Consider the following 16,414-nt stretch of genomic DNA (forward strand, 5'->3'; position numbering starts at 1 on the left):
TCCACAACTGTCATTCCCACAACACACAGGTGGAAGCTGCATGTCACAGTAAGCTATCAGCCATGGTTTATGGTGCAAAAGCAAATCGTGCCCACTTTGCTCCTCCCTGGTAGTGCACGGAAGAAACAAACCATGATGCTTGGGCTTAGCATTGCATCTGACTGAACCAGGGACCATAGTTTGCTTTTTGCTCAGACAAACCACAACAGGTAAGAACAAACGTTGGCTTATCATTGTGGTTTGTCTGGAGCAAAAGAACGCAATTCCTGGTTCTGACATAACCATATGTCAGGAATAATGGTTTGTTTCTTCCACATGCGAGCAGTGAGGAACAAAGCAGGCCTGCTTTGCTCATGTGGGGTAAGCCATAGTTTACAACTTACTGTGATATTTGAACATGGCCCATGGGTTGGAATACATGGCAGAAAAAGATTTGAGAACCTGCCAGCAGTTCCACATCCTAAGCTTACAATGCCTACAACAGGTACAGAGAGACAAGGAAGCTAAAGGACGCTGGGCAATCTGATCTGCTGTTTCCACTTCCCCAAAGTGGCTGGGAAAACGCAGCCAGATGGGTGTGGTATAAATAATAAAATAATAATAATTATTACTAATACTTAGGCTTAGAAGCCATTCCAAACAGTGTATACGTCAATGTATGTAGGGAGCCCCTGTTCACAAAAGGGACATAACTCCAGGTTTTCTTGGGGCACAGAAGACCTTGTCTATTATAAACCCCACCCACCGCAGGCAGAAAGAGGGAGAAGAAGTAAAATGTCCATCCTTATATTTTAATGGCAAAACCCAACAAAACATTTAAACTGTCAGAAAAAAGCCAACGGAAGCACACGCTTCCAATACAGTTACAAAAATAATAATAATACAGTCCATCAAAAGTGTCCTAATAGTCTGAATCTAGGAGACAGGAAGTAGGTATTGCACAGGGGAGGAAAAAAAGAAGATCCACCCTCAAACACATTCCTCCCCCTTGGAAGTAAAACAAGCCAAGATTTGAATTGCACAGCAACTCGGCTTAGGACACGCACGCGTGCACAAACACACATACAGAGGAAACGGGGGGAACAGTGTGCTTTGGAACTACCTGTACAAAGTTTAAGAATACATATAAAAGGAGGGAAGGAGAGACGGCAGGCTTGTGGGATATGAATGCTTCCAGGGGGCGCTCCTGTACATCCAGCTATAGAAGACCACTTTTCACAATTTAAGACGACCAAAGCATGAGCCCTGACGTAGCTCGGAAGGGGGAGGGCCCTGTGTGACTTTCTGCGGTGTCAGACACTGCTCTTCCACCTCACCTGCAAGATCCATTACTGGCTTGGCCAAAAGACGGCTGATCCAGGCAGGAAGCATGGCTGTGCCCTGATACTAATTGCCAGAAGAGCCTTGGGTGTTTTGCCATAGCTCTGGAGAGGAAGGCAGGGAAATATAGTGTGTGCCACAGATGTAAGAGTATCTGAATGGATGTCTGGTTTAGGCCAAGTCCATGGTTCACCTGGGAACTGGGCCCAGAGTGCTGTGTTTGGATGTGGCCACATCTAGATGGGAAGAAGAACACCGCGAGATGGGAAGGTGGATTCAAACAAACACATGGGCATGTTCTGAAGTCTCAGGTGCTGTTGAGGATTGTCAATGCTTCTAATCATAGATAGGAGCATTAGGTACAGAAAGGAAAGTCAGTCTTGGAGGAGGATAGGTTTCCAGGCAGATGCAAGATATTTCCTAACAGAGGATAGCTGGAGAGACGTAGCAAGCTCCTAATCTTCCTGAGTCTTCCGAAACGTAACAGGCCTTTGCAGTTCTTTTCCCCAAATTCAAACCCCTTGCATCTATAGTAAACAAAGATTAGGTTTGTGTGCGGACTTCCTTTACCCACCAGCTTGTCCACGACTCTTATGCCATCTAAGATGCACCAATGCAAAAAAGAGAAAGAGGGGAACACTGAGCAAATGCTTCTTTTGCAAACCCCTATTGCTCAGTGCTCTTCTGCCTTCCAATGTTGTCATTATACCATAGAAAACCATTAGTCTTCTAAACTGTTTCAGAACACAGCTTGCAGCCTCACTGAGGCTAAGTATTCTTGCTGCAAACTGGAGACTTAAACTTACATAAAACAAATTTCATCCACTGCCAGCCTGCTTTTCCTTGGACTTAAGCAGAGTTCTCAGCTCCCTAACCTTCTGACAGGACTGCCTGTTTATAGGATTGCAAACTGCCCTACTAAACGTCAGCTGGGCGTCTCTGTTGTTTTTGCTCCCGCTCTTGGCTACCTGCTCAATGTATTTCAAGGATGACAAATTCGCTTTATTGCAGCTAGAGACATGCAACTGGTTAAATGCAACTGATCCAGAAGACTCTGGAGAAACCACAGGGCTGGAAGCAAGACTCCCAGTATCCATTGCCAGAGCATGTTGAGGAATGAGTCCCTTCAACATTAGGTGACTACCTTTTTGTGCATATAGATAGATATGCTGGAGAGACCTGGATAAATAAAATTCTTGGCATAAAAACCCCCAGATCAGCTTGCAATAGTGCTGAAGATTCCTGAATATCATAAAGGGTATGGATACCAAATTACAATAATTCAGGGCAAGTCTTAGCAGTGGGACTGCAGGGGAAGTTGAAGGTGTGCATGTGCATGCCTAGGCTGGATCAAGGAATAAATTGTGAAGACTATTCTTGCTCAGAAAAGGAACTGGGGAGGGGGACAGTGCCATCCCTTGCCACTAGCGACTGGTCCCTCGACAAATGGATAGTGTGCTATTACCACTGGCTGATGCACTTGCTTCTCTATACAGCAATGTATGATATAGTTACGGCTATCACCCTATACTGAAAAGGGAACCCTATAGCAAAAGCCCTTAGTTCCTACTGGTGATAAGAGCTGATGGCCTATTCAGGGTGGGCTTTGAGTGCCCCTCTCAGCAAACCTTAACACGTTTCGCACACATTCACAACAAGTTGCCATCTCCTCGATCACAGAGTGTGAAAGGGAGAGAGAAAGCAGCATGTAAGAATGGAGGCAAAAAAAATCCCCCCAACCAAACAAAAAAGTAGGAAAGATTGGAAGGAGGCACTTTCTTTTTCTTCTTCTTCAAAATTTCTAGTGCAGCAGACTCAAAAGTCAGCTTGGAGCAGCTTGCTCTTACTTGCAGAGAGGGATGAATGCATGTGGTGTGGTCCTCCCTGGACATACCAGGCACTTTCATCCTGTTACATAGGCACCCCTTACAGGTGGGACATACAATACGGGGCCAAAGGGCAAGGGGAGTGGGGAAAGGGCAGATGGGGAGGATATGTTGTGCTGAGGCTGCAAGACTGGCCCATGATTATTTTTGCAAGTAGTCTGGCTGCTTGCCACTGCGGCTGCCACCCAAGGTTCACACCAGCAACGGATCCCAGTGATGTGTGGATGGCAGAGGCAAGGGTGCAACACACTGCCAGCATTTCCATCCCTACGTTCTGCCTCGTCTCAAGAACTGTGGCAGCAACTTTCCAGTAACAGGATATTATCACCAGGGCAATCGGCACAGCTCTTGGTCACACTACTGAGAAAGGCAGGACCCATTGCTGGAGAAAGTGTGGGGACTCTAAAACAGCAGGGACTCTGCCCCTTGGAGACCTCGCAGGCCAGGTGGCAGGGCCCCCCAAGGGGGGCTTCGACAATGGTTGGAAGACACCAAGGTCTTCCTTACCAGTGCTTCGAGGGAGCAGCAGGGCCCTCTGTAGGAGCTGGAGGCAGACAGGAAGGGAGCATTAGGCAGCAGAGCCCATCCATGGAATGTGGTGGTGGGGAACGTGGAGTCAGCACTGCTCAACACCCACTACACAAATAACAGCACCATGGCCAAGCCCAAACAAAGCCCCCAATCTTCTCCATGCTGGATATTCAAGGAAAGGCTGGCCAGGCTCCTGTGCCACTCTACTCCTGTTCCCCAAGGCAGGGATAAGGCATGCTCTGAGCACTACACGGCTGTCTCCTGGTCCTCCCGCTGGATCATCTGGTAGTGCTGACGGTTTTCGAGGTAGGCAGCCAGGTCAGGGTCATTTGCCTTCTCAGCTCTGTGCTTGGGTGTGTCTCCCTGCAAGAGGGAAAACAAAAGGCAACAGCAAGTTATTTATTTTAATTTACTTATCTACTGCATTTGTGCCCCGCCTTTCCTCCAAGGGGCTCAAGCTGGCATCCTCCCTGCTCCCCACCCCTGATTCTATCCTCACAACTGCCCTGTGAAGAAGCAGTGAGTGATTGGTCCAGGGACCTCCAGTGAGCTTCACGATGGAATGGAGTGGGGACCTGAAGTCTGACAACCCAAAACCCTCGTGGAACAATACACCACATGAGCAGCGGGCCTTCACCTCCTCTTCAGAGTAACCTGTTCGGCAGCAAATCTGCTGTGAGCCATTAAACTGAGTCTTACCCAATCGCAAGATTTAGAGGCAAGCTTGAATTTCCACCCTTGTTTATATAGTGTTTAGGAATTTGTTTATTTACCCCATGTGAGCAACTTGCACCATCAATGAAATATTAAACACTAAGATCAACCATAGAATTGCAGATTCAAACGAAAGAAAACTATTTAAGAGCTCTTGCTTAAAAGTAAGGTATTTGCCTGGGGCCAAAATGACCTCAAAGTGGGTGCCAGGCAAGCTTTCCTAGGGTGAGCATCTCTCAGCCAGGGCATCACCACCAAAAAGGCCCTCTCCTTAGAAACCACCCACAAACACTGCATTTGGAGAGACCCTGCTTTCACTTTTAGGCTTCATATCATCCCCATAGGCACACATCTGGCTTTTGGGGGGTACTGCATGTGTGGGTCTTCATTCAGTCCCCCTCCCCTGCCATGAACACACTAGGAAAGACTAAGAGAAGTATCCAAGGACAGTGGAATGTGATATTCTGGGGTGGGGGAGGATGTAGAGGGGGAGGGAGAGAGAGAAAGAAAATAAGTCTCATCCTTTCTCCCCCTTTGAAGCCCCTTTTTACAATTTCTGCTGTCCTCAGAACAACACAGAAGGCAATCTTACTCGGCTACGAGCGATTGCCAAAGAAGAAGGCTGCCAAAGACTACTTTAAAATACATAGGTAATGATAAAGCTCAGAAAAGTTATATTCTACTGAGCTTTAAAACTACTCAAAGACGCCACACCAGATAGCCAAATTCTACTATAAACAACACAATCACGGCTGAGCAGCATTCGGCGACTGCTTAAAGCCCTGGCGACATTATGTGTAATTTTCTGCCCATAGGGTGGGGTAGGGAAGAGTCTGTAGGAAGGGACTTCCCACGAGTTGAGAGAAGCAAGCGAGGGCCTCTGGTATGGGCCTCTGGAGGGACATACGGCTTAGCCTGGAATATCCATGTGCAAATGCAAGCATGAGCAGAAAAAGACTCCGAGCCCTTAGAAAAACGTTTGTGGCTGAGATCTATTAAGTCGAGTGTTGCCTCAAGGAGGAGCAGGAGGAGGAGGGGCGAGACTGGAAACCAAAGGAGCATGTTGGGAAGGAATGCTTAGGGATCTCTGGGAGATTAACAGCTGACAGCTAGATAAGTCCTCAAGGACCTGTTTGCATGCTCCTGCCATCCCCCCCTTCCCCCAACCCCAGTTGCTGGGAAAATAAAATAAAGGCCTGCGCTTGAATCTCCTCACTACCAATTGCATTGACAGGAAAAAAGGTGATTGCCTTGCACAGTTGTACAATGAAACCTTGCCATAGGCATCTTATTTTCCTGGCCTGCAGAAGCCAGGATAATCCAAGCAAAAAGAGTGGGGGTGGGCTGGGGTGAGGTGTGTGTCTGGGGAGTGCCCTGAAATACCATCTCCTCCACCTCCCACCCCCACCAGAAGCCTTACTAGAGCTCCTGGTCCCTGAGGAGGCTCACATTTCACGAACTTATTGCAGCCATCTGGACTGCGTCCACTAATGAACTCCTACACTCCATAAAAAGCAAATCTGTTAACAGCTTTCAGCCATGTCTCCCCCTCCCTCCCCCCCTCTCCCATTCCACAAGCCTCTGCCCCCCCTTCCCCTCATTAACTACCCCCACCCTCCACCAGCACGGAGCAAACTCTGCTGCTGAGAAAGGCCAAGGAAACCTGGCTCTCTGCCGTCTCCATTGAAAGTGGGAGAGGGGAGGCCTTCTACGCTGGGCCCTCGCATCCCAGTGGGGAGAAGGCAGCAAGGAAGGAAGGGACCCCGAGACAGTCGCTGGCCGTATTTCACAGGGGTGCACAATGGTTTAGATGCAGAGGTTCTCTCTCTCTCTCTCTCTCTCTCTCTCTCTCTCTCTCTCTCTCTCTCACACACACACACACACACACACACACACACACAGAGAGAGAGTTGTAAATGCAAGCACAAGCTCCATTGCCCCCCCCACAAAAAAAGGATGGAGAGACAAAGGCAGAGCAAAGGTCATGCACAAACCTTCACCACAAAGAGGAGCCACAGGTTCACATGCAAGAAAAGGGAAGGCAGACATAGCTGTAGCACTGCACAAGGTACCACTGCCAGCACCAAAGGTTTCGCTGAATGAGAGAGATGATTTTCTCTTGCAACAAGGAAAACAAGCAGAGAGCTTCTCTACTTGACCATGCAGCATTTAAGCCTGGAATCAGAACTTCAAAGGCGCCTCCCCTCCACTGCCCCTGCAGCCGCATGATTCTATGATGGGGGCAATGTGGACCAAGTCTCTGCTTAAGACATGCTAGTACTATTGGTAAAGATTGGAGGCTCATAAATTCACACTATGCAGTTTCCTCTATCTGCTTGAGAAGCAGCATGGGCTCCTAGCATATGCCTTATTAAAGTAGGTAGGCATGTTGAAACTTATGGCACGATGGTAGCCAGGCTGCGTTGTGCCCGTGGCAAATGCAGGAAGCCGTATTAAGAGAGGGTCACCAACCCAGACGTGTGTTCTGTCTCAGAAATGCAAACCCTGCTGGCTGGAGGGCCAGAGCCCATTTCTATGAGCAGGGGGAAAGGGGCATTCTTACTTCACACAGTGAAAAAGCCCTACAAGCTTCAGTATGCTGGCCAGTCTCAAAATTTCATCTTCCTCTCTCACCTTGGTCCTCTTTTTCCCATTTCCATGGCTGCTCACGTTCTGCTTCCAGCTAAAGTCACTTTTGCTTGGGTTGCATCCTGATTCCTGAGCCATTGGCGAAAGGTTAGGGGAGCAAGCGAGTTGCCAAGAATTGGCTATAAAACAACTTCACGCAGTTGGCAAAGGGTTTTTATTGCTTGTCTGAAACGCTCCAATGCTTTTATAGCTCCATTAGCATCGACTTCGGTCAGGTGAACTCACAAGCCCCAGGAGCTTTTGGCTTCATGGCATGAAGCATCCCTACTGGCTGGGCTTATTGTTCAGCTTCGGGTCACAATAACCGGCTGGCAGAAAGGCATCTCAACTGGCCAGAGAATACATGTTTGCTTCTAGTCTGCCGCTGGCCAGCCCCTGGGAGCACTGGGACCAAGGGACAGTCTCAATTCCATCTCCATCAAGAAGGAATTCTGGCACAGAGACGAAAGTGCATCTTGTCCATTGTACTCTAAGGTGCCCAGACTCTGACATCAAGCGATACTCCACTCGCATATGGGGGGCAGAAGCCCCCTACTGCTGTGGAGCTGCTCATTTGTATGCCTTTCCTGCTATGGTATCCCTCCCATGCAGGAGCCTTAATAGTCTACAGCTGGGAGAGAGGGAGAAGTCTATAGTGAGACTGTCCTTGCAGTGACCTCAGGGAGTAGAAAGAGGGGAAATGAGACATTCTGGCCCCTCATTTCGAGATAGAAAAAACAACACTGGCAGCAGAAGAGATAAATTTAACTCTTTACAAAGCTGCTGAGTTAAATGCTCCAGCCCAAGCCCAGATCTACCTTCCGATTCAAATACACATTATGTCTTTTCTTCCTTGGCTCAAAAGGTAAGCATCCTAGCTTTGTATTCTCCATTCTCTTCTCGGCCAGAACCGTCTCAGGGTCAGTTTACACGTCCGGCAGAATCTATCACTGAAGGTCCCCCCACCCCACTGCTCTGCCCCAAAGTAAATCTACACTGCAGGACTTCACGTTGCAAATGAGAGAAGTACTGTGTGCGTTTGCTTATTTACATTTCCCTCTCCAGAAAAGAATATCTCCCTATACATAGAAAATTAGCATATCAGGGAGTCAACTAACCTCTGCTATTTTCCTTGGGACTCTATTGCTCTATGTCTACGAAATGTTTGCGTTGTTGTTGTTGCTGCTGCTGCTGCATATAATGGCCTGAAGCAATACATATCCATGGGAGACTTCACCTGCCAAGCACAGAGGCTGCTCTCTAAGGTTTTGCTCTAGCCATTCCCAGCAAGCTCCTAGCTCAAGCTCTTACCTGCAGATCAGTTTTCATCAGTGAAGCTCCAGCCTCCACAATGTAATGGCAGATGGTACGCTGACGGAGGGCTGCAGCCTGGTGCAAAACAGTCTCACTGCTGGAAGGAGAAGAGAATACAATGGGGGACCAGGATCAACAACAACCACACTTAACCTCCAAAGAGCGAAGGGATCCAGAAGAGGGCCTGGATGGAGCCAGTGCATTGCATTAATCTCTGCCTGGGCTTAGTGAGACCAAGAGGTGGGCAGAGTGCCATGCAAGGAGGTGGGGATGTTGGCTTCACCAGGCCCAGCCATTTTCTCCCAGAGGGCTGGGATGTCAGGGAGAGACATCCTGGCTACCCCTCAGCCCTTCGCCCATCTTGAAGCAAGCAATCATTCAGCCCGGACACTGAGGTATATATCTGAAGAAGCCCCCCGCGACCCTCTCCCAGCTGGAGAGGTGACGCGCGGCTATGGCAGCAGCCTCTCCACTGTGCCTTTCCGCTGCTCCCTGACCTGCTCTTTGGGGCTGGTGGTGGGCTTCCCCCCGCCAGCCCCAAAGAGCAGGTCAAAAGGAACCTGAAGCCTGGAGAGCGAGAGGGGTCGGTGCACACCGACCCGTCTCGCTCTCCAGGCTTCCAAGGTAGCCGCCTGAACGCACCCCAAACGGCACCTTGTTTTAGAGTGGGAAAACAAGAGGGGGGAAATTCTCCCCCTCTCTGCGCAGCGCCTCCTGCCACTTCGCTGAAGGGGCGCTGGGCAGAGAGCGGGAGATTTTTTTTTCTTGTTTTCCCCCCTCTATAACAAGGTGCGTCCTATTGTCCTGTGTGTCCTATGGTGTGAAAAATATGGTAATTCGTTCTGGAGGTCTGTTCTTAACCTGAAACTGTTCTTAACCTGCAGCACCTCTTTAGCTAATGGGGCATCCTGCTGCCGCCGTGCTGCTGGAGCACAATTTCTATTCTCATCCTGAAGCAAAGTTCTTAACCCGAGGTACTATTTCTGGGTTAGCGGAGTCTGTAACCTGAAGCATCTGTAACCTGAAGCGTCTGTAACCCGAGGTAGCACTGTATTCACCTTTTCTGCTAAGCAGATCTGTTTACGAGCGAGAGACCTCCTCTCTCCCCACCCCTTAGTGGAACAGTTGTTCCACCAAGATGGCTGCAGGGGGAGCAAGACTATAAAACGGGGTGGGTGGGTCAGAGAAAAAAGAAAAAAGAGCCGGCCTTCTGCCTCCTTCAGCAGCAGACACTTATTGCTAGTAACAGAACACTAAAAACCAAAACAGGGCTTACTTTTTTTCTTCTGCAACATCCAGGATCTCTACAGGAGCTGGGGAGGAAGAGACAAAAGCAAAGCAATGAAGGCAGCCTGCCTGACATGAGCCACGCCACTCCTTATTCATTCCGCTGCAGATGGGAGAGCAGAGCAGACTCTCCCACTATGGCCTGGCAGAGCCCCTATGTAGGAGTTGGGGCTGCACATTTTTTTCATGGACATCAAAAGCCTTTGTGAAAATCAACCCCACAACTGTTTTCCTATGTGAACAAACATTTTAATCTCCTTCAGCCATAAATTATATAGCACTCTGAATGAGAACTGTTTACAGAACTTTTTTGCATTCACTCCACCACAGCCCTTAAAAGATGCCATTATTTGCGGTCTAAATGTGAGAGAGGGCTTTTAAATCTTGATTTTGGAAGATTTGGGGGTAGGGGGAGAGGGAAGCCAGCAAGGTGACCTGAGGTAGGATCCCAGGCTACCTATGACATATGAGAGGGACTGCTGCTGCTGCTGCTGGTGGTGATAGCTAGAGTGAAAACCAGGCGGGTAAGCAGGCCAGATGTGAATCAGGGACATGCGTGTGTGTTGGTGTGTATGCAGATGCAGTATTTTTCATCCCAATGGAAGGACCCCTTCCTTTCTAATGAATGGCTACTGAGGTTCTTCTAAGTGCAAACCCATTTTGGAAGAAAATACCTCCCTATTTTCAACCCCCCCCCCCCCGTTTTTGCACACAGTCACTCTCAATTCCTTGGTGGGGTCAAAACTGTAGTACAACGTTCTTGGTGCAACCCAGTGTACCACTTACTATAGTGACAATTAAGGAGAGCATCGTTGATCCCATTTTACGGATGGAAAGCTGAGGCTGAAGTAATAGTGACTTTGCTCAAGGTCATACAGTACACTCAGAGTTAAAGATGAGAACCTATGTGAAAATTCACAACCTTTACTTCCTGGACTGCACCGATATTTGATTCTAACACTCACAGCCATCCTATGAAACTAACATGACAACAAAACAACAAAACAACCCAGCGCCTTTTCTGGTCTGGCTTACCATTTTCAATTATGTATTTGACAATTTCCTTGCTCCCTGATTTGACGGCATGATGTAGAACAGTTTGGCCTGTCTGATCGCGCATCATCAAATCCCTGCCAGCCTTGTGCAGTTCTTTGAACTGCGGAAAGAAAGAACAACTTGAGATGAGCTAGACTCTTGTGAGGCAGGTTTTAAATTGAGGTGACTTTCACAAAAGGTTAAAAACAACCCAGCAAAGATCAAGAGCAATTCATTAAAAAAAAAAAAAGGTTAACAGCTGAAGACCACTCAGAAAAGATGTTGTGTCAGGCAGAAGCATTAAAAAAAGGCTTTTCCAAACAGGTATGTGTTAATCCTTTTAAAAGGTAGTAGCAATGAGCATAACCAGTGCCACGATGGCCTACCCTTGTCACCAATGTAAAACTCTTCTCATACTACGGGCATATGGAGAAAGCTGGGATAGCTCAGTTGGTAGAACATGAGACTCTTTATCTCAGGGTCGAGGGTTCAAGCCCCACATTGGGTTACAGATTCCTGGCCTGCATTGCAGAGCATCGGAGTAGATGACCCTTTTTGGTTCCTTCCAACTCTACAATTCTGTGATTCTATTAAAAGGATCTCCTTGTAAAACAAGGTAAACACAGACTCACATAGGTGCATAATTATGCACAGTAGTAAGTTTAGAAGGAAGAGAATTTTTATTTTTAAAAAACCAGCACATGGTGAGAAACCACTCACTCTTCCTTGGTTACTTGCTCCTATAAAATGTACCTTATGGGGTTAAAGCAGACACATCATCATCGAAAAGTCACTAATAAAGGAATCCCATGGTTGACTCTATTGCCAGAGTCACTTTCAAGGCCATTGAATTAAAAAATATATATACTTCCAAACTCTGAATCTGACGTGAATGAAACAGAACATAGCAAAAGCCCTACTGGATGAAACCCAAAAGGCTGTCTAGCCTAGCACCCCGTTCCCATTGGCCAACCTGAAGCTTACATGCAGGACAGAAGTGCAATTGCCTTCTCCTGCTGTTCTTCCTCAGCAACCAGCACACTGCATCTGATTCTGGAGATAGTACACAGCAGTCATGCCTAGTAGACACTGATGGCTTTATTCCCCATTAATTTGTCTAATTCACTTTCAGCCATCCATATTGGTGGTCATCACCACATCTTGTGGTAGTGAGAAGCACTGCAGAGCATCACACTTCAGGGTGAAATTTCTCTCTAAGCAAAACATTGTCCTGGTTTGCATATAATGCTAAACGGTGATTTATTAGACCATGGCTTATCATTAAATGTGAACCCATCCCACCAACTGTGGTTTGTTTGTTATGGTTAAAGGTCACTCATTAACCATGGTTTATAGTTGGTTTATAAATCTTTGTTAACATTAACTATAGCTTCATATTACTGTGAACCCGGACCTCCTCCTTCACAATAGTTGAGGAGCCATCACTGTGGCAAAGTTAGAGCCATGAGTGAAGAGTGGCAAAGAATTCAAAGAGCTCTCAAGGCTCCACTTCTCTTACTGCTTCTGTTAACTATTCTGTGATGAAATAAACCAAGGTTCAAGTGATAAGTCTGCCAGAAGCCCCAGCTTCTGGCTTCTTATTTATTGCCCACTCCTCAACACGACATCTCATAAAAAAGATTACAGCAAATACAAAATACAAATTGAAAACAGATTAAAAAAAACAAGCAAACCATGGTTTAGTGTTATGTGCGAACCAGGCAATAGTGTTAAATAATCCAGAATTCTATCAGAATAGGTACCAGGAGCACAATTTGACATATGTTTCCTAGCAGGGGTCACTATGGGTATGTGTCTACGTTGTGGGACTGTCATGCTCCTGACTTCAAAAGGAGGAGCAAGTTGTCTCTACGCAGAAGTAACCCCATGTCAGTCTCACTCCTGACTGCAGTAGGGATGGGTGTGGGATGCAATGAGGATCCTATAAGGAACATTCAAAATGGTACTGATCTTCATGCGCACACCATCTAGGCAGTCTGATCAGATAACTAAGCACCAGTGTTTTTAAGCCATCAAGGTGTGCTTGTGGCATCCTGGCAGCCATAGAAGGTTCACTCAGTAGGATGTTCACTGGGCACAGGACAAGAATCCTTAAAAGCAAGCCTTCATTGCCAGAAGTTATCCATTAGTGAAGGCTAACAAGCAGGTCGTTATCAAAAAGCTAGATGGTGCTACCAGGAGACTGCAGTAGTAGCATCATCATTGTATCTGACCCTAGTCAGAGATAGGGAGACAATGCCATGGCAAAGGTTACCAGACCCTCCCTAGCTCTGCAGCTTAGTTTTTAGCACATGGTAGCTGTTACCTTGTGGAAATCGTTATTCTTGGCAGCATCTATCAAAGCATCATCTGCAAGAAGGAGACATAGGTTCAGGGTTACAAAACCAAGCAGGAGGGCAGGGAGAAGGTAGAGTGAGGGTCAGAGTGGGCAGACTGGCCAAAGAGACAGCAACTGGAAGCACTCCCACCATGTGAGCTGGGGGCTAATGAAGAAAAGGTCCTGCTCATTACCCAGGGACCTCAAGGGAGATTGCCTGTGACTTTTATCTGCCCACTAAGATGTCTGGACAGTAAAAGGCAGTGGTGTACTGCTGCCAAACATCCTCTACACCTCTAGACTTTTCTGACCTCCAGTTGGAGCTGTCTGGAGTCTGGGAGAAGGAAGGACAAGAGTGGAACAGAGAGACCACAACCCAGAGTGGTGATACTTAGCATAAACACAGAACGATTTATGTTAATTCAGCATTTGTTGAGTATGCATTATCTCATTTTACTGTTTGGCTTTCCCCCTACTGCTGCTCTCCTCTTATTTACAAAGAGCGTTTGTGCTTGTGAATGCATGTGCACAAACACATGACAGTGTATTTGCATGTGAGAGGGAGAGATGACATGTGCATGTCTTGTGGACCATCACTGAATTTGATCTGCCACAGAGTGCCATGAAGGTACTGAGCAACTGAGAGAATGAGAGGGATCTCGGGAGTTTGGAAGGCACCAAAAGTTGCCGTGAGGGCCCAGGCATGCATCAAGGAGGACTCACAGCTCCATAAAACCCCCTGATGAATAGAAGGAACAAATAATGAAGGGAAGTCAGAGGGGTATTGGGGTGGGGAGTGGGAGAGGCAAGACCACGCAGTGATGTATGGAAGGAAGGAAACATTCCAGCAGAGGGGAGGACAATTTGTCAAAGATAACTTGAAACCCGCAGGCCAATGAACAGTGAGCACGAAGAGGTGAAGCAGAAAGGGTGAGTGGAGGAGGGGGAAAGCAGGTATCCCCGAGGGGAAAGCGTTTGGGGATGCCTCTCCATCAGTGACTCACTCACACTTCCAGGAATTAAGCTCTATTCAAGCTCCAGGAAAACATTTTTCCATTTGCTCAACCGAGAGAGGCCCCTGAACTTTGCTCGCACATCCTGGAACCCTCACTGGTGCCTGGCAGAGACTAACCCTGCTCCCCAGCCATGAATCCCAAATCTCTACAGGTGGGAGATTAACTCTGCGCCACGATGTTATTTCCAGACAGATTTTACAAATGAGGTGAAGAAGGAAGGTGGCTTGTTAAGTCAACGGGTGTCAGGTCTCGCCCAGCTAGTCATTCCTGCAGCTGCTCCCCGGAAGGAATTCCCTGGTCAGGGCCTCTCTGCAGCACTCAATCCATACAGCAGCAGGGATGAAGGTACTAAGGAACCAATTGAAGGCACTAAGGAACCAATCGCCCTGCATGCCACCACACACTGAAGCTCTCAGCCAAATCCGTCCCAAGCTGTACTGAAAAAATCTCTCGTTCCATCCTAACCTTTTGAGGACTCACCTTTCTGTGCAAGCACAATTGCGACACACACACACACCTTCCATCAATATGCATATTCAGATATGCACATTGAACTGATGCTTCCCAGGATTACGTCATCAAGTTCCAATGTCAACTCCTTCAATCACTGGGTAGTAGCCCATATACCCTGGGCTGAAAAATGTGTATTTTGACTAGGAATGGCTACCAAAGCAGCTACCATGTCCCAAAAAAGCTCCTCTAACCATCAGAGCTCAAGTTGTCCTGGAGGACCGGCTCCCCCACTTTCCAATAGTAGAGAAGCCATGGCATGGCACAACGTTGTGTGAATATTCTGGACTAATGTGGAGAACAGTCTGTGTGAGTAAAATCTAGAAGGGCATATTAAATGCTACATGGAAAACCATCTGCAGCATTTCACTGAAAGTGACGCTGTGTTTTACAGAGGTTAAATGTAACGTTAGACTAGGGGGTGGGGGACTGGGAGGCATGAAAATGAAGCACACAAATTTATAGGTTAGCATTCAATAATTGAGATAAGAAGGAGATATGCTCAAGGAGCACACTAAGAGTAAAACAGTCTCACCTTTGAGGGAATTGCAGCTCCCCATTTCTGAGCTGGGAAAAAAAAGAGAAAATCAAAGCTAAGAGACTAGGTCCTTCCTAAAGCAGCTCTCTCCATCTGCTCAGCTCACCAAGAACTCTCTACCTGTCTAATTTGAAAGGGCCAATAATAGAATTAGCGGTGCTATATCAGAGATTCAGAATTCTATTTTGCTTTGCTCCGTATGATAGATCCAGATGAGGGAAGCACAGAACTGAGGTATGTAGCAGGGAATTCGCATCCTAGCCATCTTAGTCCTGTTTCTCTTTTTGTACCAGCTTTGTTTACATCTGCCTCCCTTTCCAGTATCAGCATACCAGTCACGCTGCAACCCTGGCTTCGTATGCCATAAGATCTATCGGCCACATGATCCTGAGTCAACTTCCATCCTACGAAGGTTAAAACAGATGAACTAATCGACAGCTCATCCTGGCACATCAATGCCAACGGTGTAAGACTCCCTATGCCAAAGCATTCTCCCCACGTTCACATTGGAACATAAAGCAAACAGAAGAGGAATAATGACTGCCTGAAGGTTGAACTCTCATCCTCCAACCTGCACCCATCCTTAAGCTATTCTTCCTTGGGCTCCTTCCCTCAACCTCGCCTGGTCTTTCTTACCTCCAGGCACTAAGCAGACAGCCTCACCTGGAGACTGGTGTGGATGTTGGTGAACCTGGGAGAGCAGCGTTTTGCCTTATCGGTGTTGAGGGCACATCAACAAGGTCAGGCATGGCAGGAGATGTGCCCACTGTCTGGGTGCGCACCAGTTCTGGGTCCAACACAAAAAGCTCATCCTGAGAGATCTCCGTCACGTAGTTGAGATGTTCCTGAGAAAGTACAAGTCAATCATTTTATGGATGGGATTTCTTCATGGTAAACAGTTATTAAAGAAGGGGTCTCTGTGTGTATTTTAAGATAATATGCAATGTGGATTTTCAGTATGGGAGTTCAGCGATTTGAACAAAATCCTGGGAAATTTGTTTTTTTCCTTAAAAGAAAGCAAGATTTCAATTTTGTTGGTCGTGGGAACAGGACTGGAGTTAAAAGAAAATTTGCCTCCATAAATTTAGAAAAAACATAAAGGATACAGAATCCAAAGTGGAATTTTGGCAATCTGTTTATACAATATATATTCTCTCCAACTCTGCTCTCTGCTTATCCAAGAGAGTCAGTTCTATTTTCCTAGTCCCCAGAAAAAAGGAGAAAATCCCACACAAAGCGACAATTACAAATTCTACAATGAAAATTATACTGAAAATTGGAAATTTGTGCACCAATT

At 47.1% G+C, this 16,414-nt stretch overlaps 1 protein-coding gene across 11 annotated transcripts in view; it reads right to left on the reverse strand.

Moving 5' to 3' along the window:
* Nucleotides 1-770: 770 nt before the first annotated feature.
* Nucleotides 771-16,414, reverse strand: part of DGKZ (diacylglycerol kinase zeta) — a 157,320-nt gene continuing 141,676 nt past the window's right edge. For all 11 annotated transcript variants that reach the window (XM_082223962.1, XM_082223964.1, XM_082223968.1 and 8 more), the window contains 7 exons: nt 15,781-15,962; nt 15,115-15,146; nt 13,042-13,085; nt 10,716-10,836; nt 9,670-9,706; nt 8,391-8,490; nt 771-4,100 (listed from right to left, as the gene is read on the reverse strand). In XM_082223962.1, the coding sequence (XP_082080088.1) occupies nt 3,984-4,100; nt 8,391-8,490; nt 9,670-9,706; nt 10,716-10,836; nt 13,042-13,085; nt 15,115-15,146; nt 15,781-15,962 (633 nt within the window). In that variant the 3' untranslated portion in view covers nt 771-3,983. The remainder of the gene's footprint in view (nt 4,101-8,390; nt 8,491-9,669; nt 9,707-10,715; nt 10,837-13,041; nt 13,086-15,114; nt 15,147-15,780; nt 15,963-16,414) is intronic.

This window comes from Podarcis vaucheri (assembly GCF_965113315.1).
Source record: "Podarcis vaucheri genome assembly, chromosome: 1".
Taxonomy (NCBI): Eukaryota; Metazoa; Chordata; class Lepidosauria; order Squamata; family Lacertidae; genus Podarcis; species Podarcis vaucheri.